Genomic DNA, 23,805 nt, shown 5'->3' with positions numbered 1-23,805 from the left:
GATGTCAAAGCAGCAGCAAATGCATAGAAAACAGCAATTATGCTGACAGTCAGACATGGACATGGTGTCTCTGGCCCAGGCTTCTCTTTGCTTGCAAGATATATTTTCTGAGAGCTGTTAGATCCCAAACCTTCCTGGAGCCTAAAAGAGAAAGAAGAGTTTGAACACTGTTGGTATGTAGGGTAGGATATGAATAACATTGATCATGCTGTGGGAAGGTTATTCCCCACATTTCCAAAGAACATGCTTCTGCCTCTCAGCCCTGGCTGGCTTTCAAAGAGGGCTTCCTGGCAAAAGTAAGTTATTAGGAAGAATTGTGGAAGCTGTTTACTCACCAGCTGCAGGTGTCTAAGATTCATGCTTTGGTGCATCAGTGCTAAACAATACACATGGCTGGGTTTGGTACTGGATTTTATCCAGGAAAAACTGTATTTTTAGCAGACTTCTGATGAAAATGGATCAGCGGGTGGTGAGTGGGAGAGTTCTGGGCAGCTTCTACAGAAGTTCCTTAGAGTCTCCTTAGTTAAGGACACTTGGAGGACCTGGCAGTGCTATGGCTGCCCAGTGACATGATGCTACTGCAGCCTCTGGAACAGAAAACACGGGGTACAGCTGGGACAGTGGGCGCACACCTCTGCACTTCAGCTGGGACAGCTGGAATCGGGAACAGAGCCCCGTCCATGTGTAGAGATTGTGCAAATAACACCCTTCTGAGCAGCTGGGAGTCCTGTGGATCCTACTGACAGCATTTCTGCTGCTCTGGGGCCATTTACCTACTCACAGGGTAGAGACTGTGGATTTCAAAATAGCAGTTTGTGTCAATGAGGGCAGATTTGAAGAATAACACGTGTCCTCTGCTCCCTCTCTCCCACACCCTTCAGAGAGCCAATAAAGGCAGCAAGGTCATTGAGAGGTTGAAAAAGAAGCTGTCGGAGCAGGAGTCCCTCCTCCTGCTGATGTCTCCCAACATGGCCTTCCGGGTGCACAACCGCAACGGCAAGGTGAGAGCGCCCTCGGGCCAGAGACCCTGGGGGCCCGTGTCTGTGCCTGCACGGGCTCCTGCACAGCAAGGGCTTTGTGGCCTCTGCTGTGTGCCCTCAAAGCACTGCCCAAGCAGCAGCCACCTCACCTTGCTGTGCCAGAGGTTATGATGGTATCCTATAAGGCTGTGACTAATTTGCATTCAAGAGTGGCATTTAAGAAATAACGACAGAAATGAATCCCCTGTCTCAGCACCAGTCCTGATGCAGCATGCCACTGCTTCGTCTAGGCCTCCATTCCTGGTGCAGCTGAATTCCTATTGTGAGGAATAGCACAAGCTGCCATGGGAGCTGCTGCAGGGCCACAGCTGCCCTTGGCAGGGTGGGATTCTGTGAGCTCTGAGTGTCCATGGGCACGTGTCCAGAGCCCAGCCTGTCTTGACAGAGATGTGATGCAGGATAAGTGGCAGGAGTGCCAGCAGAACAGTCTGTCCAGCAATTTGCACTGGGGGAGGGTGGGAGCAGGCAGGCCCTGCCCTCAGACTAATGCATACCCTATTTTCTTGTGTGTTCCTGGGTAGAGTTACACATTCCTCATTTCATCGGACTATGAAAGGGCAGAGTGGAGGGAGAATATCCGGGAACAGCAGAAGAAATGTGAGTATCCCTCAGCTGTCATTGGTACAAATACTGTGATCTTAAGAGAGCAGGGCTCCAGAGGATGAGGTGTGGGACAGGCTTCCCTGCCGAAACAGAGATCTGTGTTGAAATCCACAACACTGTATGGATGTCTCCTGCCTGAGGCTGTTTGGGGAATTAGAGAGAGCAGTTAATAAGTAAATGTGTGTAGAGATTCTCCCATTTACCCTAGAGATCAGAGCTCAATGCAATTCCAGGGGGAAGAGCCATACCCTTTCCCCTGGCTCCATTCAAAAGAAACTAAGTTACTTTTATGGCATGGTGTTTTTGGCTTTGCAAGGAACTAAGAACCCCTCTATTTCCTGTGAACCATCTTGAGATTTGGAAGAATAACTACATATACCCCCAGGAGAGCTGCCTGCAGCAGTGCTGCCCAGAACACCTCTTTGCTGCTGCTGAGCAGTGCCCAGGGAGCACTATCCCCTGTGTGCCCAGGATGAGGGGTCATGCATCCAGCCTCTCCTTGGAATTTTTACTCCTCCCTCTTTCAATCTCCTTGGTAGGCTTTAAAAGCTTCTCACTCACATCAGTGGAACTCCAGATGCTGACAAACTCCTGTGTGAAGCTTCAGACAGTGCACAACATTCCCCTCACTATCAATAAGGAAGGTAAGACCTCTGGGTTTTGCTTTCACATGGTGCAGCTGCAGTGAAACTCTCCCCCTGCCTGATTTTGTGCTTTCCCCTAGAACTGCTCTTATGGTTCCCTTTTGCTACAGGTTGCAGGCATCCTCCAGTATGTATTCATCAACTATTAAATGGTCCTTGCATGCAGCTGTTTTGTAATATATTGGAGTGCCTGGTGGACTCCTAGCCTTGAGCTGTGTCTGAGAGTCCTTTGGAATAACACGAGTTGGCCAAAATTGTGTCAGGGGCCATCCTAAATTCCTACTTAATCTGCTAATGTAGACTTAGCCTCTATAATTTACTTTTTCTCCTTTGAATTTCTTCCATGCTGTCTTGCTGATTCTAGAACTGTCACTGTAAAAGCCCCCCAGTGCCAGAAGGTATTACAGGTGCCAACTGTGAACAGTCTCCTGTCTTGCTGAAGTGGTTGTTACTTGCTCCTGCCATCCTTGGGGACTGTTCACCCTCTGCTCATTAACCTGTGTAATATCAGTCTCATCACTCTCACTCTTGGCTCCACTGTGAATGTAACAAAATCCCCTGGGTCTTTTGTACAGATGATGAATCCCCAGGTCTCTATGGATTCCTGAATGTCATTGTCCACTCTGCCACGGGATTCAAGCAAAGCTCAAGTGAGTTACAGTTCTGGGACACACAGGAGGTACTGACAGGGGGTGGATAAGCCATGTGCTGGGACAGCTGGATTGCAGCATCTGTGGTGATGGTGAGGAGGAGAGGTGTTTTGGGGAACTGGAAGTTCTGCTCTTAACTCTCAAAAAGATCAGCATCAAGGATTGAGCACACAGCAGTTATTGTTAGGCCTAGTCTGTTTGAGGTTTTAAGCAGTGTTTGCTTATTACCCAGCTGCTCTAGAAACAAGTCAGCCCTTATCCTGAATTCTTTCAGCTGTATTTTGTATTACAATGAAAGAATGAAAGGTGTTCTCTGGCATCCAGAATTTTTGTTGGGAAGAAAGTGGTGTTAAAATTCAGGGGAATGACTTGACAGAAGAATCAAAAAAGTGCCAGAGCTTCTTAAGGACAGCTGGGCTGATCAAAGTGATGAGATTTGTATGGGATGGTGTTACTGGCAGTAATACAGAGATGATGGAAATGAAGGCACCTTGTGCAAGTGATTATTGCAAGTTAGGAGATTCTAGATATTTTTTTTAAGTTTTTGTCTCCCCTGTCTCCCCTCCTCAGATTTGTATTGCACATTAGAGGTGGATTCTTTTGGGTATTTTGTGAACAAGGCCAAAACTAGAGTTTACAGAGACACCACAGAGCCCAACTGGAACGAGGTAAGTTGGATTTTTCTTGATGTGACTTGTTCCATGTGCCAAACATCAACACATGATGGGCAGAAGACCTGCCAATGAAGGGAGGTTGCTGCATGCTCAGCACTTGTGCTGCACATGCTGCTTCTCAGAAAACACTTTTCTGCCAGGTTCATTTGGCTGTCAGGGCTTGCAGAAGAGTGTCTCTTGGATTAGTGGTAGTTAAACAAACAATTTGATACAAATGTGTCTTGTCCAGCATTTCATCTTTTAAACAGATGCATGCCTGACAGTTTTTTGAAGACACAAGTAAAAATATGTTGAAGGAGATGGTTTTGTTTATTTGTTGAGAGGGGGAAGAATTAGCTGTGGACATTTTGCCTGTTTACAGCCAACTCAGACCTGCTGGTGAGCAAAATTTCTTACATGGAATGTGAGCAAATCTGTATCTTTGAATAATACTTTGCTGAGACCTGTGAAACCTGACTAAGGAGTGAACCATCTTGGTCTCCAATTTGACCACCTTATAGATACAAAATACAATTTCTGCTTATTTCTAGACCAAGTTCAGTAGGGAGGAGGTTTTGGCCAGTCCTGAAATGTCCTTCTGATGAGTATTAAAGAGACTGTATTGATTATTCTGAGCCTGGTGTCTTGTTGTGATGCAGCCGTTGCTCTTTCCTTTCCTGGTGCCCTGCAGGAGTTTGAGATTGAGCTGGAGGGCTCCCAGACACTGCGGATTCTGTGCTATGAAAAGTGCTACAACAAAACCAAGCTCACCAAAGAGGATGGAGAGAGCACAGATCGCATCATGGGGAAAGGTCAGATCCAGGTAAGACAGTGCTCAGCTCACTCCTGATACCCTTACTGCAAAACATCACAGGACTTTTGAATCCTGCTGGTCACCACAGAGGTTTTTTCTGCCTTCTGATTGTTCTCAGCATTGAAGATTTTTCCCTCAGATAGTGAGGTACACAGTGTGATTCACAGGCAGGAAATCAGCAGCTTTGTCCCTCTTGCTTTGTGCCCTATGCCTGCTCCATGGAATAGCTGCTTGTTTTGATCTCTCCTTTGCCCATTAACTTCAAAATTTCCACACCACTGTATAGGAAGTGCCCCTGGGCACTGGTTAGGATGCCTAATTTGTGACAGGAGGATGCAAGAATATTCTCTCTACTCTGTAAATCATGTGCACAGAGGCTGCCATCTGTGTGTGCTGGAAGTTGATGGATGTGTTGGCCAGGCCCTGGGACAGCCTGCCTGTCCTACTGACTGCCATGCCCAGAGTGTGGTGTCCATGACAGCGTCTGAGGAACGTTTCCACTGCTGGGAATTGGCCTGGGACACTTTGTGTGGCAGATGTCTAATACAATGGAGGAGGTGATGATTGCAAAGTGCTGCTGCTCTTGGGGAGTAAAGCTGGATGTAGGGGAAATCAGGCCTTGTGTGGAGAAAAACATGGGGAACATATGTCCCCATCCTGTACTAGTTTGTTACACTGTCTGTCCACAGCTTTAGGAGGGTGTTTAAATGCCTGCTCTAAGGACACATTCTTTGTGTTGGAGTGGCTGTTGAACAGAACAGGGACCCTTCCCAGATAACTTTTCCTTTCTGTCATGTTTAAAGATCTCACCAGTTCCCCTCCATTTAGGTGTGGCTGTTCATCCCCCTGTGGATGACAGCTTTCCCTGGCCATCACTGCAGTGATGGTCATGCAGGCCAAGGCCATTTGTGAGATTGCAGAAGCAGCTCAGGGTGAGGGTGGCCTGTGGGATCACATCCCACCTTTGCTCTGGCAGGGTTCATTGCCTAAATGACTTTGATCAGGCCTCTTCTTCCCTCTCTCCTGTTTTCAGAGAGAGCTTTTGTCTCAGATGCATGGTGGGATTTGGAAGGGAGCTGGTGTGCAGATCAATAAATGCCAGCACAGGCTGCTGCTGTCTGTGTGTCTCAGCTGACCAGAAATCCCTATGTCCCTTCAGCTAACAAAGGCTGTTTTCCACAGAGCTGAGCAACTACAAAAGAGCCCTGAAATGCCCTGGAGATTTGTGTGCTCATAACAGAGAGCCCTGAAATCACTGACCTGTTAAATTCTACAAATATGTTACATAGAAAGATTATAAAAAAGCAAATAAAATCTTTCACATTTTTGGCAATTGTTTTCTTTCTCTCAGCCATGGGTATTTTTATGCACAGCAATTGTATATTCTGTAAATATATTTTATACTTTAGTAAATAAATATATTCTTTGATGGCAATTAAATATTAATTGCATCTTGATTCTTGTAGAGAAACCTAGACAGTGGGAAGGTTAAAAAAATCAATTGAAATGTTTTTAATCAATGTACAAATGCTGCATTCTGTTATATCATAAAAGGCACATGTAAAAGCTCTCCTGATTTCTGTAAATCCCCTTTGCAATTTATAAAGAAACTTGATGAATTGCCAGAGTAACCCCTTAATTTTCAGTGATTTCTGTCCCATCATGGATTTCAAACATTATTGAATCAAATAGAAGTCATATGACAGTCTGGTAAAATTTTGGATTGATAAAAATTATTAAAGGTTTTGATTTTGGTTTAGTTCTATTTTTGAAGTAAACACCATTTCTCTATTAAGAAACCATAATGAAGGTTGGCTGTTCTCCCAGGTGCTTTTATATCAAATTTTGTTTACCTTAGAATTTGTAGTTTATCCTGGGTTTCTGATTTGTTGTTGCACTGTCATTATTCAGCCCAAGTTTGTCTGTCTAAAGGTAAGGTCTCTGAGGTTGGGTGAGGATTTTTGTTTCATAAATTCCTTTTAGTTAAAAACTCTGGGAACATGAAGAGTTGTGTCTGCATCCTTCTGTTGATAAAAGCAGAGAGGTTTCTCTGCTGGCCAAATTGCAGTGTATTGTTAAGCCATGAATTATTGTAAATATGCAACTTCCCACTACTGGGAATTCTGACTCACCAAATACTGAGCCTCAGTGATGAAGACAATCAAGGAGACTCGGACTGTTTTGGCTGTAAAAATGTTTATTAAAACTCTCCATTACATTATGGCAGTGAAGGAAGGAAGGCTGGAAATTGGTCCATGTCACAAGTTTCCAGGAATGGGCAGCAATTTTAATAGCTCCCATTGCTCATACTTTCTTTTCCTATGGAATATTTTATTTGTCTGTCTTTACAGCCAGATGCAAGAGCTGCTTCTTTCCTGCCAGTCTGCAAGTTTTTTATCTCTGAACATAAACCCATGAGGTTTTAGTGTAGGAGAACCTCCTGTAAATGCAGGAGTGAAGTCCTCACCAGAGCTGGGCACAGCAGTGCTGGGTGTGCAGTGTTGAACTGACTGGCACACGAGGCTGGGGGCTTCTGTGCACCTCAGGCATGAGAAACACTATTCCTGAGTACACTGTGAAACTGAAATTACTGGGGGAGCTGGAGGAGGACAGAATGGACATCAAATGATGGGAGGAAATGTGAGACTTAGTTCAGTTCAGCTGTGGGCATATGCCCCTCTCATTGTGAGCACCCTGGGCTTTTCTTTCTGTTGTTACCTTGCAGTCCATCTTTGGTACTTGGCTGGCCCTTTGGCTCCTTGAATTTTGCACTTCATGTGGCAGACACATCCCCGTGTTTGGAGTGCAGCAGCCTTTTGTTTGGTGTTGAGACTGTACCACTGGGCACATTTGTCAGCAGAACCAGCCTGGATGTGGGAACTGTTGAGTGAGTGAAGTGATACCTCACTCTGTGATCCAGCTCCTCCCACTGGTGCCTCCTAGAAATGCCATTTCCTTTGCTGTTTTCTTTTTCTGCGTGATCAGCTGAAGCTAAATATTTCCTTCTCCCTCACAGCAGTGCTGGAAAATCAGGCAGGATGTGACCTTAGATCACTCATTCTGTGGAGCAGCACCATTCCCTGCTGCCTTGCAGAACAATTACTCTTATCTTAATTATCTGGGATGTCTCATAGCAGTGCCCATGGCTATTTCAGGCATTGAGTTGTTTTCCATGTAAACCAGATTGTCCCATGCTGTACCTCCCAAGTGTCAACTTGGAAACCTTTTACTCACTCAAGCTTGTTTAAACAGTTTGCTGAAGCAGAACATTGTCCTAGCAATGAAAACTGGGGGGAAATGAAGAAGGCAATGGGTCATGCCTAAAGGGTGATGGTAGGAAAGATTAACCTGTCAGTGGGGAGCTGTGAGAAGAATGGGGTTATGGCAGGACTGGGAGTTCCCAGCAGCAGTGAGGCTCTGACAACGTGTATGTCACATTAGTTACAGTTCAAAATTGATGGAGTGTAAAGTTGCCTGGGAAATTTAAAAAAGGAAAGAAGTAGTGTGAATGTACTGTATATATAAAACACACTAACCTTAATGTTCCACAGTCCATGCTCTTTCATTTCCACTGAGACTTCTTTGTTTTTCCCTCCTTCTGCATGTTTTCTTTTCTCTCTGGGGAAAAAGAAATCATCATCAAACTCTCTGTGGTGGTTTCCTAGGGCAGAGAACAGACACCCTTCCTAGTGCCTGGCTTGCATTTGCCAGAGCAGCATCCCCAGTTTGCCTTTTTCCAGTTCTCAGCACACTGCTGTGCACTCAGCCTTTGCTGACTGCTGTGCCCTGACTGAATTCAGTGCTGAGCTGCTACAAGGGCCAGAGACCTGCACTCAGAAACCCCTGTGGTGCTGAGCTGCTTTGTTCTGTTGTGTTTTGGGCAGGATGCAGAGAGGTATTGGCTTGATTCATTAGTGACTTTGGGGCTGTAGCTTGCCACTGCAAATACCAAAGGCCACAAGGGGACTGGAGGGAGCAGCAAACAGACAGAGTGGTTGGTTTGTATTTTCCTGTTCAGCATGAGCTTCTGGTGGGGGCTGTGCAAAGAAGCCCACGCAATGCAGTCTGTGAGGGTTTTAGCAGGTCTGTCCTATTTGCACAGAGCATGGAAACAACACAGTGGCTCTGCTTCAATGGAGATGGGACAGGTCACTCAACCCAAGCAACAGTTTGGAGGAGCTGTGTAGAGCAGCAGTAAATTCCACTGTCAAATGCAGAGGCAGCAGCTGCACAGTGCCTCCCCTGCCTGAGCTGGCACAGCTTGCTCAGAGCTGCCTCCCTTTGCCGTGCTGGCCGTGGACTGCATTCTTCTACTCAGTGCTCCTTCTTTCAGGTCACTGATCTCCAAATCAGGCCAGAAGACAGCATGGCCCCATTTGTCCTCTGTGCTGGGGGAGCATCACTCTTGCTAGCTCATTGTCCTCAGTGTGCTCTCTCCCTGCCTGCTCCAGCTGCCCTTTCCCTCTGTTGCTCTTGCTGGCCTGAGAAGGTCAGTCATCTCTTGGGACCATGACTGAGGCTTGATTGAAGTCCCAGTGACAGTTCTTGGTTTCCTGTTGACTCTGTTATGTCCTGCTGTGACTTATCAGACTGTTAGACCTGATCTTCCTGTCTCACTTAATGTTGCTGAGAGTTTATTCAAGCTTTGCTCTTTTAATAGCTTCTATCATTTTGTTTTGTTATTTAAAAAGCACCTTGGAGGAGTTTGGGTTTTTTCACCCTTAATTACTGTTGCTATTGCCAGTGATTTATGCAGGGTTGCTGGGTCACCCAGCCCTGGTGCCTGCTGTCCCTGCCTGTCCCCACTCAGTACAAGGCATTTTCCAGCAGGAGTCAAACAGTAGGAGGGAGTGCAGGGGTCCTGCCAGCTCTGCAGGAGAGTTCAGAAACAAGGGAGCAAGAGGCAGCAGCAGGTACATGGAGGTTTACTCACAGTCCTGGCTCAGCCCCAGCAGTAATCCAGCAAGGAAAAGTTCTCAGTTCCAGCACTCTGCTTCTCCTTGTTCGTTGTAGCAGTGTCACAGTTGCTCTTGAAAGAAAGGAGGATGGTTTTATTTTCTAACAGCTATTTACTTGATTTTGTTTTGTGCCATGGCAGGAATTCCCTGGTCATTACTGAGACATACTGAGTAATACCTGTTAGCTTAAATTAACCATAACTGGATTCTGCTGGACTCTTCCTTTGAAGTTTTTGGCAAATATTCAAACCCCCTTTCCCCTTTAGTCTTAAACTGTAAATAATATAACTCTTGCTATAAATAATACACTCAGTGACTCCATTCTAAAAGCATATGGAAAACTGGTTCCCAGCAAGAGGATTGGCTGTGACTGTGTCCATCAGCAGGGCCATTTTGGCAGCTTAACCAGATGACTCCTCAGAGCTGGAGATCAAGCTTTCAGGAATACTTAGCATGGTTGCTCCTCATAGGAAACCAGACACTTCAGAAATGGTTTCCTCTTGATTCTGGGAAAGAATTCGGTTGTTGAAAGAAATCAAGCTTCCAGCACGGAAGTTCAGGGTAGAACAGCCTAGAAACTGGCCAGCTCGTAGGGCCCTTGGCCAGCCCCACAGGCGGGGCGGATCTGCTCTGCCAGAGTTAAAAGCAAACCCCCTTGGCGAGCAGCGCTGTGTTTGGGGTCACTGAAGCACTGAAGGCAAGAGCTGCTGCCCATCCTTTGCACAATCCCAAAATGTGGGAGCTGCTGGTTACTGACAATTCCTTCCAAGGGCTCTTCAGGAATTTCTGCCAGCGTTGCACCTACAGGAGCCGGTCCAGTTCGACAGGGAAGCATGTGTGTGCTGGCAGCATCCCGCTGTGGGCTCACGTCCGTAACAGAGCGCGCAGGGATAAGGTTGGCCTCGCTTGTTCTGCTGCTGCTTGGGGTCCCTGCAGTGGGAGGAAGCAGGGAGGAACTTTGCTCTCTGCTGCTTGCCTTTCTTTGGGGAGTGGGGAAGGTTTAGGGCTTGTCTCTGTAGCTATCAGCAGCACTGGGCTGCTCTGTTGATATCTGAGTGCGACCATGACGGTGTCTAAGCTCTCCCAGAATTTCCTGCAGCTGCCATTGTTCCAGCATTTCCCTCCCCTGCCAGAGCTCTCTGGCCCTGCACGGGGCTCTGTGAGAGGGGGGAGCTGTGCTGCAAAGCAGCTCTGGTTATGACTGCCTGTTTGCTGACAGCAGTAAACTCAAAACAGAGTTTGCTGCAGTTGCCTCCTCCTGGTCTTGCTGTGCCTCCATGTTCAAGAGCCAAGTGTTACAAAGCTCTCTCAGGAGACACTGAATTCTTGCTTTGCCTGGTTCCAATGGCTGATCGAGCCCCCAAGGAGACAGCTCCTCCTCTCTCTTGCCAGTCTCCCTGGAGCTGAGTGCCACTCCTCAGGCCTTCAGATGTATTTGGTTAGTGGAATTGCTGGGTGACATTCTAGCACTTGAGTCAGGTGCTCCCCAGCCTCACAACTGTCCACTCAAGAGATCAAGCAAAGCTGAAAATGAGAGATTAGAACTTGTTTCTGTTTAATGAGTGCTTGCAATAGCAGGGTCTGGTGTTCTTCCTGCCTCTATGCTCAAATAGAAATGAAAAGGAATAGGCTGTTTGAAGGACAGCTTTCTATGATTTCTCAGCAGATTCAAATATTGGTTGTGCTCCCTGAGGTTGCCTTTATTGTTGAGCAGATACTGCTCTCATGTTGCTGGGTATGAACCCTCATCAGCCCTGTTTAGAGACCTGCACAATATCCAAAACCTGCTTTCCCTGAAACTAGGGAAACTTGGAGGGTTCCATAGGTTTTCCTATGGAAAAGAAATAACAAGGTAAAAGTGATTGTGCTCTGCTCACTTGCAGAAGCCTTCCAGCCTAGCTGGTTTCTCTGAAGTCTGTTCCTAGCTCATGGGTAACTTCTGTTTTCCAGCTGGACCCACAGGCACTGCAGGACAAAGATTGGCAGCGCACAGTCATCTCAATGAATGGGGTAAGTGTGGCAAACAGAAATGAGCTCTGCTTCTGTACCTCCTGTGGGCTTTGTTTCATTGCTCTTCATTGCAGCATGAAAAAAAAGAAGAAAATAAAAGAAAAGAAAATGTTTAAAAAGTAACAGCTGTTCTCTTTGGTTCAGGTGGAAGTGAAGCTGTCAGTGAAGTTCACCAGTCGGGAGTTCAGCCTGAAGAGGATGCCGTCCCGCAAGCAGACGGGCGTGTTTGGGGTCAAGATTGCCATTGTCACCAAGTGAGCTGATGGGTCACATTTCTCCCTGTTCTGTTTCAGGAGGACAGCTGGCCAGTGGGCTGCACTTGCCTGTGTCCCTTTAGGGGTTTGGCAGTCCAGCCTGCTCCACTAGTGTAGGAATGTACATGTGGCTGCAGACAGGAGATGCTTTACAGTCTCTGAGCTTCATTTTTTGCAGAGGTAAAAACCAGTGTGCACACAGGCTGTTTACTGACAGCCTCTCACTCCTGAATTCCGGAAATCCCCCTTCCACTTGCCTTCTCTGTAGTTAGCTGACATGGTCACAAATTTCCAGAGCCACTGAACAGTGATGTTTCCTTTCCATAATCAAAAATGTTCAAGGTCTTTGGATCCCATTGTATTATTTTAACCCCTGATCTTTTGTCATGAATCATTTGCCAGCAGAAACCTGTTTGTTCTGTTGTACGGTTTGGGAAGTGTGGTATTTCCTCCCCATGGAATTGCATCAGTTTGAAAGCAACAGAGTTGCTATGTATCCAAGGGCTGTTTGGGAATCCTCTGATTACCTGGGCAGAGTCGCAGGCTCCAGGGGCACTGGGACCTGGCCAAGAGCTCAAGTGCTCAGGGAAGCTGCAGAGCAGCCAGAGCAAGGCTGAGACAGTCAGGAAAGGAGTTTTTAAAGGAGTTTTTCAGCTCAGTCCTGACTGCCTTCTCAGACTTCCTACCACCCCATGTTCCAGAAGAGGTTTGCCCAGGGAAATGTCGGGGTGCTTGGAGCCATGCTGGCTGGCTGGGGAACAGGCACGGAGGGCCTGGGCTGACCTGAGCTCTTCTGTGTGGCTCCCTTCAGGAGAGAGCGGTCGAAGGTGCCGTACATCGTGCGGCAGTGCGTGGAGGAGATCGAGCGGCGCGGCATGGAGGAGGTGGGGATCTACCGCGTCTCTGGAGTCGCAACCGACATCCAGGCTTTGAAAGCTGCCTTTGATGTCAGTAAGTATTCCTGTCTGGTTTTTCCCTTTGCTCTCTGAGAACCTGCCTGAGCTCCCTGTCAGGTGGCTGTGCTATTTTTAATCTTATGTTGCCCAAGAAGCACTAAGTAGAGATTCTCACTCAAGGAAAATAATTTTAACCCTGGCTGCATATTTTATTTACTGATATAATGCAAGACATAGAACAGGATGGATCCTTGTACCAAACCATGCTTTTTTATTCTTCCCAACAGAGATGAAATGATGGCTTTACCTGCCTTCCCAAATCTTTGTAAGAGGCAGACACCTCTCTGGGAGAAAACATCAGCAATCAGAAGTCATAATTTCTTCACAGTTGTGAGGTGTCTAAATTAATAGAAGTCCTTAAAATAAAGAATGTTCTGTGAAAGCCAATGTTCCTTAGAACTAGGAGGCGTATTTATGAAACTGGGGTTGGGTGGTCAGGGCTTTTCTCCCTAACTCCATCTGGACTGATGTGCACAGGCTTAGAAAATTAGATCACTTTGAGCAACCTTTGCAAAGCTCTCTTTGATCTTGAGCAGAAGAAGGCTCCTTACTGGTGCTACATTTAAAAGAGTGGTTGGTATGTCCCAAAAGGCACCTGAGATCAGGCGGATGAAATGCTTCTAAATTGCTAAGGTACAAAAAGTGACATTTTTTCCTACCTCCAGCTTCCATGTGATGGTCCAAGAACTGTACAAGCCACATTCCAACAGTCACAAGATCTGTGCCAGACACCCAAATTCACCCTCCCTGTACTTTTCCTTCAGCTTCTAGTGAAATTTCCTTTGTGTTTTCTTTTCAATCACCCTAAGATATCAAAACCCACTGATGAATCACTGCTAGTGCAAGTAAGGGTCCTTCACAGTTTGAAGAACAACTTTTTTCATTTCTGTGAAATGCTGGCTTACACTGCTTTATGAAACCAGTGCTGATTGGTGATTAGTTCAGGGAGAGGGGCTGGTTTTGTTGTTCTTAATAGTAACAAAACGGAAATATAAATCTTGAATTGCCTTAGCTACACTCAATGGGGAGTTAGAGAATCTCAGAATCTCTTAGTCAAAGCTGTTAGAGGCAGGGAATTGGAATAACAACTGCTGTCAGTAGTAAAAGTTGAAATGCATATAAATACAGTCAAGTAGGGCTTATTCAGTTCAGGCCAGGTTTGCTGGCACAGCACAGCTAGCCCTGGGAGGGTGAGGTTCCCTGGCTTGATGTAAAGCAATGAAGTGTTTGCAGTTATTTGTACAGCGCTTCTCAGCTGGAAGGTTGCTCATTTAATCTGGAGAAATGTAAACAGGAAAACTCCCAGCTATTTGGGCAGAGACGAAAGATAAACAGACCCAAAGCGAGGAAAAGAAGGAATGCAAGGCCAGCAGTTCCTTTACCCTTCCTCTACTCTCTCCCCTTCCAGATAACAAGGATGTGTCAGTGATGATGAGCGAGATGGACGTCAATGCCATTGCGGGCACCCTCAAACTGTACTTCCGGGAGCTGCCGGAACCCCTCTTCACAGACGAGCTGTACCCCAACTTTGCTGAAGGCATCGGTAGGTGCAGCACAAGGAGCCCTTGGTAATGGAGACTCTTCCATGGGAGGCTGCTCTTAAAGCATCATAAAACCCAGATTTAGAGTGTTGGACAGAAGCTGGAGCAGGCTGTGAGGGGAGTGGAATGGGGCTCAGAATGACATTGCCTTCCCACATGGTGCAATATGGGCGCCTGCCATGCTGTTCTGCAAGCTGCAAAAGCCCAGGTTTCTGAAGGACAGGTTCAGGACAGAACCCAGCCTGCCTGCTGGGACCCTGCACACTCACTGCCCAGGCAGGCTTCAGGGAAGCCCCCTTTGGAGGGGAGGGGGATATGTACCTCATCTCATCTTGATGCAAAGAAAAACATCAATGATTGAAAGCCTCAAAGCACTTGAACTGCTTTGAAAAAGAGAGAAAAGAATTCTTAATGCATTTGTGAAATAAAGGAATGAGATGTTGTGGGGTATTGATGTGCAACTCTGACCTTCCAGCCTATAATGATGTAGTCACAGTCCTTTTGGGACCATCCATATTGGCTGTTCTAGGACATGGCTCAGTCAGTCAGATTGGAACTTGCTGCCTGTGGTGATGTCTTGTTCTCTGTCTTGTAGCACTTTCAGATCCTGTTGCAAAGGAGAGCTGTATGTTGAATCTGTTGCTATCACTTCCAGAACCCAACCTTGTGACATTCCTTTTCCTTCTGGACCATTTAAAAAGGTAATATGTGGTTCCTTCAGAAATGCATTTAATGTGTAAAGCATTTTGAAAAGTGGAGCCTTTTCTTTAAATACCTGCTGAATCACAGAAATGAGGAAGTATTTGTTGATCTGCTGGGAATGTTCATCAGATAACTATTGTCTCATACTCACTTAGTGAGGTAGTAAATCCTGAATTCCATTTCCACTCGTACTGAAAAGGGATTAGGACTGGAGGAAAGGAGTAACAAAAGAGTCAGGACTTATCTGTCACAAATGCAAATTCTGCTGTTATGTCACTGAGACTGCACCTGCATCTGGATACACAGACCAGGAAAGGTTTTTGTACAAACCATGAAGATTTACCTATATTTAAGGTCTAGGGAACCTTGTCTCAGAAGGTATCTGAAATCCAGTATGATCTATTTTTTAAATTCCAGCACTTTGCCTAACTGCAGTTGTCAGTTCCTTTTGTAGTCAAGTTTTCTGATTTTGTATATGTCTTTGTAATATGGTTGTACCTGTGAAAAAGTATTGCCATGCATTTGACATTAATGCAATAAGCTGGCTTAATGCTTGCCCAATGTGTTGATTTGCATAATTGTGGTGTACATACCAGAGACTGTCCCTGTAGACATGAAAGATCATCTTGTGATTGAGAGTCTGGATTAAAATCCAGGAAATCTGGGCTTTAGTTGTGTTTCTGCTGCAGACTTTTCTGCCCTTGGGCAAATTTTTTAAACTTTGTGCCTCCTTTTCTCATTCATAAAACTCAGATATTTATGAAGGTCTGCATTGTTTCTTCTCCCAGGGTTGCTGAAAGGGAAAGTGTCAACAAGATGTCCCTACATAATCTTGCCACTGTCTTTGGACCAACACTGCTCAGACCTTCGGAGAAGGACAGTAAAATCCCTGCTAACCCAACCCAGCCCATCACCATGACTGACAGCTGGTCACTAGAAGTCATGTCCCAGGTAAAATCCTGAATGTGCCATTCCATCTTGAGAAGACACTTTCTGGGAAAGCACAGTCCTGCAGCAGGCCTGGCTCAGTGACCCTGCTGGGTTTTCATGGTCATTTTTTGGTAAACAAAACAACTTTCGCCCTCACACAGACATTTTAGCCTGTCTGTAGAACAGTGTTCCTTCAGGCAGGTCAGTTTGCATCTGTACAAATATGGTTTTTCTTGAAGGAATGTCTGAGTGTGTGCATCCTGTGTGTGATCCTGCATGGGAAGGGCTTCTGGGGAGCTGTGTCCCAGCACCATGCTGCTGGCCTGGGATAAAAGAATTGGCAGTGCTTCCACAATGCTCCTCAGCACTTAAACCATCTTCACTGATGCACAACAAAATTGCTTGGCCACTGTTGCCTTTGAAGGCAGAGGATTGGAGCACAGAGCCTGTTTCACTGAGTCAGACTAGTTTGCATTTCTCTGTTGAGTAATGGCAAATTCTAGATTTAATTTTTTTCAGTGCTGGAACCTCCAGCATGATTTTTCCCCTTGGGATCTAAAAAGAGCATCTCTGAAGCATGTCAAGTTCTACTTTTTCTACTGCTGTTATACAACATATTAAATACACAGCTGCTAGATGTCCCAGAGAGACCTGTGTCACTAGCTCTCACATAGCCAGGATGAGAATGAATTTTCACAGGGCTTTAATATTACTTTGTTGTTTCTCTTTCCAGGTTCAAGTTCTTCTGTACTTCCTGCAGCTAGAGACTATCCCTACCCCAGACAGCAAGAGGCAAAGCATTCTCTTTTCCACAGAGGTGTAGGTGCCTGTGGTACCGACAGGACACAAACTGCTTTTGGCATAACTCTGTCACCCTGGGAAAACGATGACTGGTGTTTCCTCAGACTGGCCTGTTCCTGTGCTGGAGAATTCTGGCCCTCAGTGCTTCTGCAGTTTGTTACCCAGAGACAAGCTGGAGAGAATGGAGAAAAACCTCCTTGTGCTGGTAGAACCAGAACTAACTGGAGATGGAGCTGTGCGGGATCTCCACTAGAAGGAGCAATAGACACTTGGACAAATGCACCACAGTATGTGGTGGTTATTCTTGTTAGGAATGTGACAGAAGGTATTCCTCATTTTATGGATTTAATTTATCATAAAGAAACTTCAAGATTTCTACTGGACCACTTGATAGGACACCCCTTTTTGGGAGAGGGGATGTTAAAGGATATATCACAACTGTGTCTTTAATAACTGCTGTTTTTCAAGTACTGTTTGAGGCCACAAAAAATAGCATTGCTTTGCAAGAGGAAGGAGAAGAGAAGGGTCTGGGATCTAAAATTCTCTCCACAGAAATTCAAGTCTTGATTTGAATATGGTTCTAAAGAAATCAAAGAGTTTAATGTACAGCTAGAACTGTTGTTTGGTTGGGGGCTGGGTTTTTAATTTTGTTTGTATGGTTTTTTGGCTCACCCAGCCCTTCCCATAGAAATGTTTGTACACCCCAGGGAAGGAGATGCCCTGCTCTTGCCTGTGTTGCACTTCTGATGGGTTTTGTTGGGTTGAGACAGACTCAACAAAAGTAAATAAATAAATACAATAAATGAAAGAGAGGCAGGGAGAATAACAGTTAGTGATTCTGTTGTTCATTTGCTTATAAAAGCAGGGGCACTGTTATCCAGGAAGGATTGCTAAATTCCTTATACCCCACCAAACTTAATGAAAATTAATTGGGAAGACTATTGATACCCAACACTCCAAAGAAAACACATTATTTCTGCAAAAGTGATTGAAGAATTTGTGGATTAAAAAAAAAATCAATAGCTCTCAGTTTGGCTGGCTGCTTACTCCAGCCTTTTATCAGAACACCTTTTTTTTGACACTTGAATTTTTGGAGGCTTTGTACATTGTTTCTACAAGAGTCTTTTTCTGATAGATACAAACGCTCTGAAAAAATGCCAGAATGTACTTTATGGACAATCTAGGAAGTAGCATGCATTGTGGATTCTCCAGAAATTCCAACTCTGTTTTAATTAAGAGCAGTGGAGAAATTTCTGTGGAACTCCATCTAGCAGTACAAAAGATCTGGCCAAACACCAATTTTGTATTTCCCTCCCTAAATCAGTTGAAGCTACAGGGGTGGAAAAGGCAGCAGTATTTGTCCAGGGAATTGAAACTGCAGAATCTAATTGCTGGTATCCAGAGCCAGCATTCTGGCTCTGAAGCAGTTGTGCCAAACATCCTGGGGGTGGGAGTGATGCCATTGTCCTGAACTACTGCAGCCCCTGCTACTCCTACCCAGCTATGCAGCATCCATTTAGTGGCATCTGTCCATCATCACCCTGGAAGGAAGTACAGCTGGAAGACAAGGGAAGGGATTGGCACAAAAAGGGGAGGGAGGGGCAGATGTTGAAATTGGTAGGGTCAGGTTGTCAACATCATTTGCAGGGAAAAATGACACAGAAAGCAACTCCTCTTGTGCTGAATTGCACATTTTCTGATGGGTGATCTGCAAACTCTCAATTTAAAAAAATAGCAAAGGAGTGTTTCAAGCAAATAGAATAAAATTAAAGGGAAATGATTTTGTAGTCACTGTAATTCTGACTGCTGCAGAATATTAGAAATTATTGTACTGTGAAGTTGCGAAATCAGAGAGGAACAAATATAAATTTCAATTTTGTGAGTATATCAATATTTTGCATGCTTTGTAAGGATTCTTATAGGAATTTAATATTGCTTAGTATCCCTCCCTCCTTAGGTCTGGGAGCAAACCTCTTTGTAATGTAATGTACAACTAGAAATTCCTTCTCTCTTGTATGTATTTCCACGACATTCCAACTTCTGAACCCGCAAAAAGGAAAAAACTGTCTGTAGTAGGAAGTGCTTTTTGGGGGAGGGAGGGAGGGAATGAAGGCAAGGAAACTTGAAGGCTTAAGATTTTGATTTTTTAAATTTTTATATTCATTTTTTGCCTGTTTGAAGGTAAAAATTGGTCACAATCCTGCAAAACCATTGACTTGAGCCATGTTGTGCAGAGCAGTAAAGCATTCTCTGTGTTTGTTTCTCTGTGTTTGTTCTCCCTTTTCCCCAGCAGCTCAACAGCAATCCTTGCACTCCTGCCTGCTCCCACTTGGGGGGGTGGACCAGAGGCAGGAGCACTGCTGATGACTTCATGGAAAAGGGAGAAAACCCAAGCTACACCTGGTGCTGGGTGATAGCCTTTTCCTTTGGTGTTTGCAATCTGTGGCTGCTCCTTGCAGTGTTGAAACTGGAAAGTAATACCATAATGACTGTGCCAATTTACTTTTGCCCAACTTTTAAATTTTTATTTATATAGGAAGTTTAATTTTAATATTAGATTACTGATCTATAGTATGTAACCATGAGAAAATTGCTTTTGCTTTGGTTACTGTGACAGGTTGTTGCTGTCAGTCTCTCATTACAATGCTCAGTTCTAATGTAATGTTATCTAACATGCAGGCATGTGGATCAGGGAAAAAAAGTTAATTTAACTTAACCCATTAATTATTTCTGTTAAGTATGAATATGTTTTCCCCAAAGCTGGTAATTTTGGGCTGGAAAAGATAGTGGATCGTATTGCTGATGATGAAATAATGGACTGATTTGAAATACGAGAATTGATTTCTTGAATTTCCTTTAATTTTGCAATTCTTTTTTTTTTTTCCAATAGTCTTATGTTTTCAGAAATTAAGTATTTCCAAAAGGCTTTTATGTTTTTTTCCCAGGGATGTTGGTTGGGTTTTTTTGTTTGTTTGGAGGGGGTTTTTTTTGTGTTTTTTTTTTTTTTTAAATAAGCCTTATTGTACTTAAACAAAAAGGGAAATTCAAAACTTGGCTTCAGAAAAGGCCTTCTGATTTCTCCTCTTATACATTCCCTTGTGAGTTGTGTCAGAAAATTGAATTCTTTAATTTTCTGTGTTAAAAGGTACAATATAAACAACATAAGAGCAAACTAGCAAGAAGTTACCCTTTATGTGTGCACTGGGAGATTTTGCTCCTTCAGTTTCTAATGTATTGGAGAGACTTTTCTACAAATGTTGCTTTCAGGAACAGAAATCTGAAATGTTTAAATTTTCAGCTAAGGAAATCCAGGTGATTATGATAGTCTGTGTCTCTCCAGTTTAAGGAGGGGAATAAGCATCAGTTTCTTGGCATTTAGAAACTACCTTAAAATTCTTGTGGGTTTTTTTAACACTGAATGGGTTTTTAAGTAAAATTTTAAAAAGTTAAGTAAATGAAGGGAAAAGTTTTCAAAGATGGACAAGAAATAACAGTTACTAGCTCAGAGTCAGCTTTGTGTTTGTGTATGCTTTGTACGGGAGGGAAGTGTCAGAAACCAAATTGAAATGCATCCATTCAAATGCTGCTGGTGTTCTTTATTCTTGCACATTTTTAACAAGGTGAGGTAGTAGCTAAGCTATTTCAGGCTGTATTTTAATGCTGCTATTTTTCAGTGTATAGCTAAGGGCAAAATCCAGCAGTGGGGTGCCTGTCCTTGCCAGTGCCCCCTGCCCGCCTCGGCTCCGGCCATCGTCGCGCACACGCGGAATCGTCCGGCACCACGCGGCCCTCGTGGTGTTGGCCATGAGGTGGTGGAACCACAGAGGATATTTGTGGGAGGTGCAGGATTTTTACAGTTTCTTAGTTTTACCTGTTTAAAACTGTTTTATGGTTGTTCCTGTTAGTTTTCTCTGAGTTTATTTAAACAAATGGACTGTTCCTTAAGGCAGACCTGGATCTCCAGATTAGTTTGTCACCTGTGTAACACTGGAAGGCATCATAATGTGTTCATTTACCTTAATGTGCCATTCTTTCAAGCATGTATAAAATGTAAACTGACCAATGTGGTTTTAAAAATGTTTAAAGTCTGATGGCAAAACCCCAACCTTCTCCAATTCCTCACTAGGTAATCCTTTTGTTTCAGTGCTTGGTCACCTACTGGGATAATTTTACCAGATGTGGCATTTTTCTTATGGAAGTTTTAGTATAAAATGGGAAATGTTTTAAGAAAAAAATTCCCTTTTCTCTTTTTACTTTAATTCTAGATGACAGGGACTTGTGATAACAGAAGACCAATACATTTGTGCAGGAACTTGGCGGGGATTTGCTTCTGTCCCTTGAAGAAGAAAAATCTGAAAGGGCAATTCCTAGATACAATCAAATTAATCAAATTCTCGTAGATAGTCACTTGTTTATGCCCTCTTAATTTGCTGCTCCAGGGATGTTTTTATTTGTAGACTTTGCTAACACTATCCTACAGCTATTAGTGGAAAATGAACATGGTACCATTCCCTTCCTTTAACACAGGGCCTGTACAAAGTGAGATACTGGAGCCTTGGACTAGTATTGGCAATTATCCATTCTGAACTAGGATGAAATAAATGTTCAAGTGTGTTCTGTGAACTTTCTAATTGAATAGAATTAAATCCATGGATTGCCCTTAAAATCAACAGGAGCTACAAAGGAAGCACTTATAGTTAATGGACTGTTCCTTAACAATCATTAGGGAATGAAAGCATCACAAATGGAAAAGGGAAGCAAAATTAGGAATTGCTCAAGGTCATGTTGCTTGGGACTAGAATGAGGCTCTCATTTTGAGGTACAGAAGGTGGCTCATGCCCTAGATAACTGAGCAAAGGCTCTCTTGACAGTAAATAAACATGAACATGGGAATGCCAGGAATTTAGCTACAGCAGCCTCACAGTTCTAATGTGCTGCAGCCCCTCTTTCTTGCTAGTGAACATTCACAGTTCAGTGCTAAGAAAGCAAAGCTTATCACTTGATCCATTTCTCCCTGAGGCAGCAGCTATAGTGCCTGCTTGTTAAAATAGGTGAAATCACCACAAGAAAGAAAAAAGCTCCTAAACTCCTAGAACCACAAAGTCGGAACTATTGTTTTAAGCTAGAACTCTGGTTTTGGGCTGCAAGGATAAAATGCCACGACAGCTGTAATGACAGAAGGGTTGGGGCAGTAGGACCAAAGCAAACCTGAGTATGTCTGTTGCCTTGAGTCTCCCTTCTGTGACCCTGTCATTAGATTTATGCCTCTCAGGTCAAGCAAATTCATAAATGCTCTTGTAGAGAATTGGAAAATTACTAAATTACCTAGTTTGCCTCCACTGTTGATGCTCTTGTGTTGCCATCTTACAGTGACATTGCTGGAGACCACTGCAAAACATGCAGTGGTTTTTACATAATTTTTTTCCCCCTGCCATGTTTCACCTCACAGTAAGACAGACCCTTCCTGTCCCAACAGAACCACTTCACATCTTTCTGCACGGTAGCAAATACCACACTGAGAGGTTCAGTAGCAGAGCTATGGAGCAGATAATTAAAATATTTCCAGTCTTCTTATGCAGAGGGGACCATGTAGTGCTAAAGTTCTGGGCTCACGCAGGGCTGTATTGTGAACTAAGTAAAATTCTATCATCTACAGCTGTTCAAGCATATTTGAAATTATTATAATTACAGAGTGCCCAAGCTTAGCAGAAGTGTTTGCTCTACTGCTTTGTCTTAATCACTGCCATGTTCAAATCCTCTTGTCAAAAATTGTTCACCAGAATAGAGAAAATTTTATTTTGTGCTAGAGCTTTTGCTTGTGTAACTGCTGTGGTCTTTTCCCCTGTGGTAGGATGTTCTGAGAATCTGAGATATTCTAGAGATGTGCTGTTTCTCTAATCTGCAGAATGATTTATACCACACAGCATTTTATATCCCTGTGGATGTAGAAAAGGGCAGGCTTGTGTACAAAACAACTTCCTGCCTGCAAGGAGGCTCCAGCAGCTTCCTGGAGATGACCCCAGGCGAGGGTCACAGCAGTCCAGCCCAGCAGTGAGCAGAGGCCTGGCTGCTGCTTGGGCACTCCCATCTCCCCCGGGCCAGTCTGATGAGGCTCAGAAGGCAGCTGGGAGTTCCTTCTTACTGCACCCAACCAACTGACCAACTGCTGACCTAGAGTAGCTCAAAATTCCTCTATTTTAGTCCCATTTTGGGAGAAACAGGGGCAGTGCTAATTTGGGATTATACAAAGAGCTGAAAACCAATCTATATCTAAAACCTATTTCATATATAGTAGATGGTAATGTAAAAGCTGCTATAGCAAAAGGTCATTTCTCCACAAGAGCCTTTTCTACTCCCTGCCTTCTTTACTGCTTCTTACAGCCTAAAAGAAGTCTTGTCTTGCGTTTCACAGTCACATACAAAACTTGCAGAATCCTGGATTATATTTAGCTATGCAGGGACCAATGTTTCAGGAGTACTAAGAGTGATTACCAAGGTAGCAAAAAGAGGGTAAGGAATTGTTCTGTAGGGATAACTGAAAAGCATCACAATGAAATGGGGAATTTAAAAATGATCTCACAGCAGGACACTGAAATGCTGTCCTTTCTGTGTCTGTCCAGCAAAAAAAAAACAAACCAAAACAACTCAGCCTTCTCTTGCCTATGTAAGTTGTGTAGTTTGTTCTTATCTCTAGTATTATAAGTGTTTATAATCCATGAAGAATTCCAAGGAAAGGAGTTAAGACTATTTATTTAAATATAAATACAATTAAATTATATAATTAGTCCTAAATTATCAGATGTAGAAGACAACTTGTTATTGTTTGGATAATTTTGGGTTTCATCAGAGCTAATACTGTTGGCATTATTTTAAACACTACCATGTTAGGGAGTCAGCTCTTGACATTTTGTCCTGCTGTTGGTAGTGCTTCAGTATCTCATAGTGCTCAGTTTTGGGGAAAGAAGACCTAATCCTAATAGTTTAATATGGAAAGGTGTTGAGACCATCCTGCTAAACATCTCTCAGTTTAGGCCCAAAGAGAAGGGGAAAGGGAAAAATTGTCATTTTGGATTTTTTTTTTTAACTTTCTGAGAAATGTGGTATGAAAAAGGGATCCAAGAACTGTATTGGGGAAAAAATGTCTTAAGGCATTTGTAGCCTTTCTTTGTACACAATGTTAAATAAAATCTCCTGTATCTATGTTGTCAGGTTCTTTTGGTCTTATTTAGATAAAAGGGGGCCTAATTAC

General features: G+C 44.0%; 1 protein-coding gene across 2 annotated transcripts in view; it reads left to right on the top strand.

Moving 5' to 3' along the window:
• BCR (BCR activator of RhoGEF and GTPase) overlaps nucleotides 1-23,805 on the top strand; it is a 99,804-nt gene extending 75,999 nt beyond the window's left edge. The window contains exons 11-23 of one of the 2 annotated variants that reach the window (XM_084217204.1): nucleotides 882-1,001; nucleotides 1,562-1,637; nucleotides 2,183-2,287; nucleotides 2,863-2,937; nucleotides 3,508-3,605; nucleotides 4,282-4,413; nucleotides 11,313-11,372; nucleotides 11,517-11,626; nucleotides 12,438-12,577; nucleotides 13,991-14,125; nucleotides 14,719-14,824; nucleotides 15,614-15,776; nucleotides 16,489-23,805. In XM_084217204.1, coding sequence (XP_084073330.1) covers nucleotides 882-1,001; nucleotides 1,562-1,637; nucleotides 2,183-2,287; nucleotides 2,863-2,937; nucleotides 3,508-3,605; nucleotides 4,282-4,413; nucleotides 11,313-11,372; nucleotides 11,517-11,626; nucleotides 12,438-12,577; nucleotides 13,991-14,125; nucleotides 14,719-14,824; nucleotides 15,614-15,776; nucleotides 16,489-16,578 — 1,410 coding nt within the window. In that variant the 3' untranslated portion in view covers nucleotides 16,579-23,805. Of the gene's footprint in view, nucleotides 1-881; nucleotides 1,002-1,561; nucleotides 1,638-2,182; nucleotides 2,288-2,862; nucleotides 2,938-3,507; nucleotides 3,606-4,281; nucleotides 4,414-11,312; nucleotides 11,373-11,516; nucleotides 11,627-12,437; nucleotides 12,578-13,990; nucleotides 14,126-14,718; nucleotides 14,825-15,613; nucleotides 15,777-16,488 lie in introns of those variants that run through there. The other variant, XR_014616583.1, reaches the window with a different exon arrangement.

This window comes from Fringilla coelebs (genome assembly GCF_963513975.1).
Source record: "Fringilla coelebs genome assembly, chromosome: 17".
Taxonomy (NCBI): Eukaryota; Metazoa; Chordata; class Aves; order Passeriformes; family Fringillidae; genus Fringilla; species Fringilla coelebs.
This window is presented reverse-complemented; position numbering and strand designations above follow the sequence as displayed.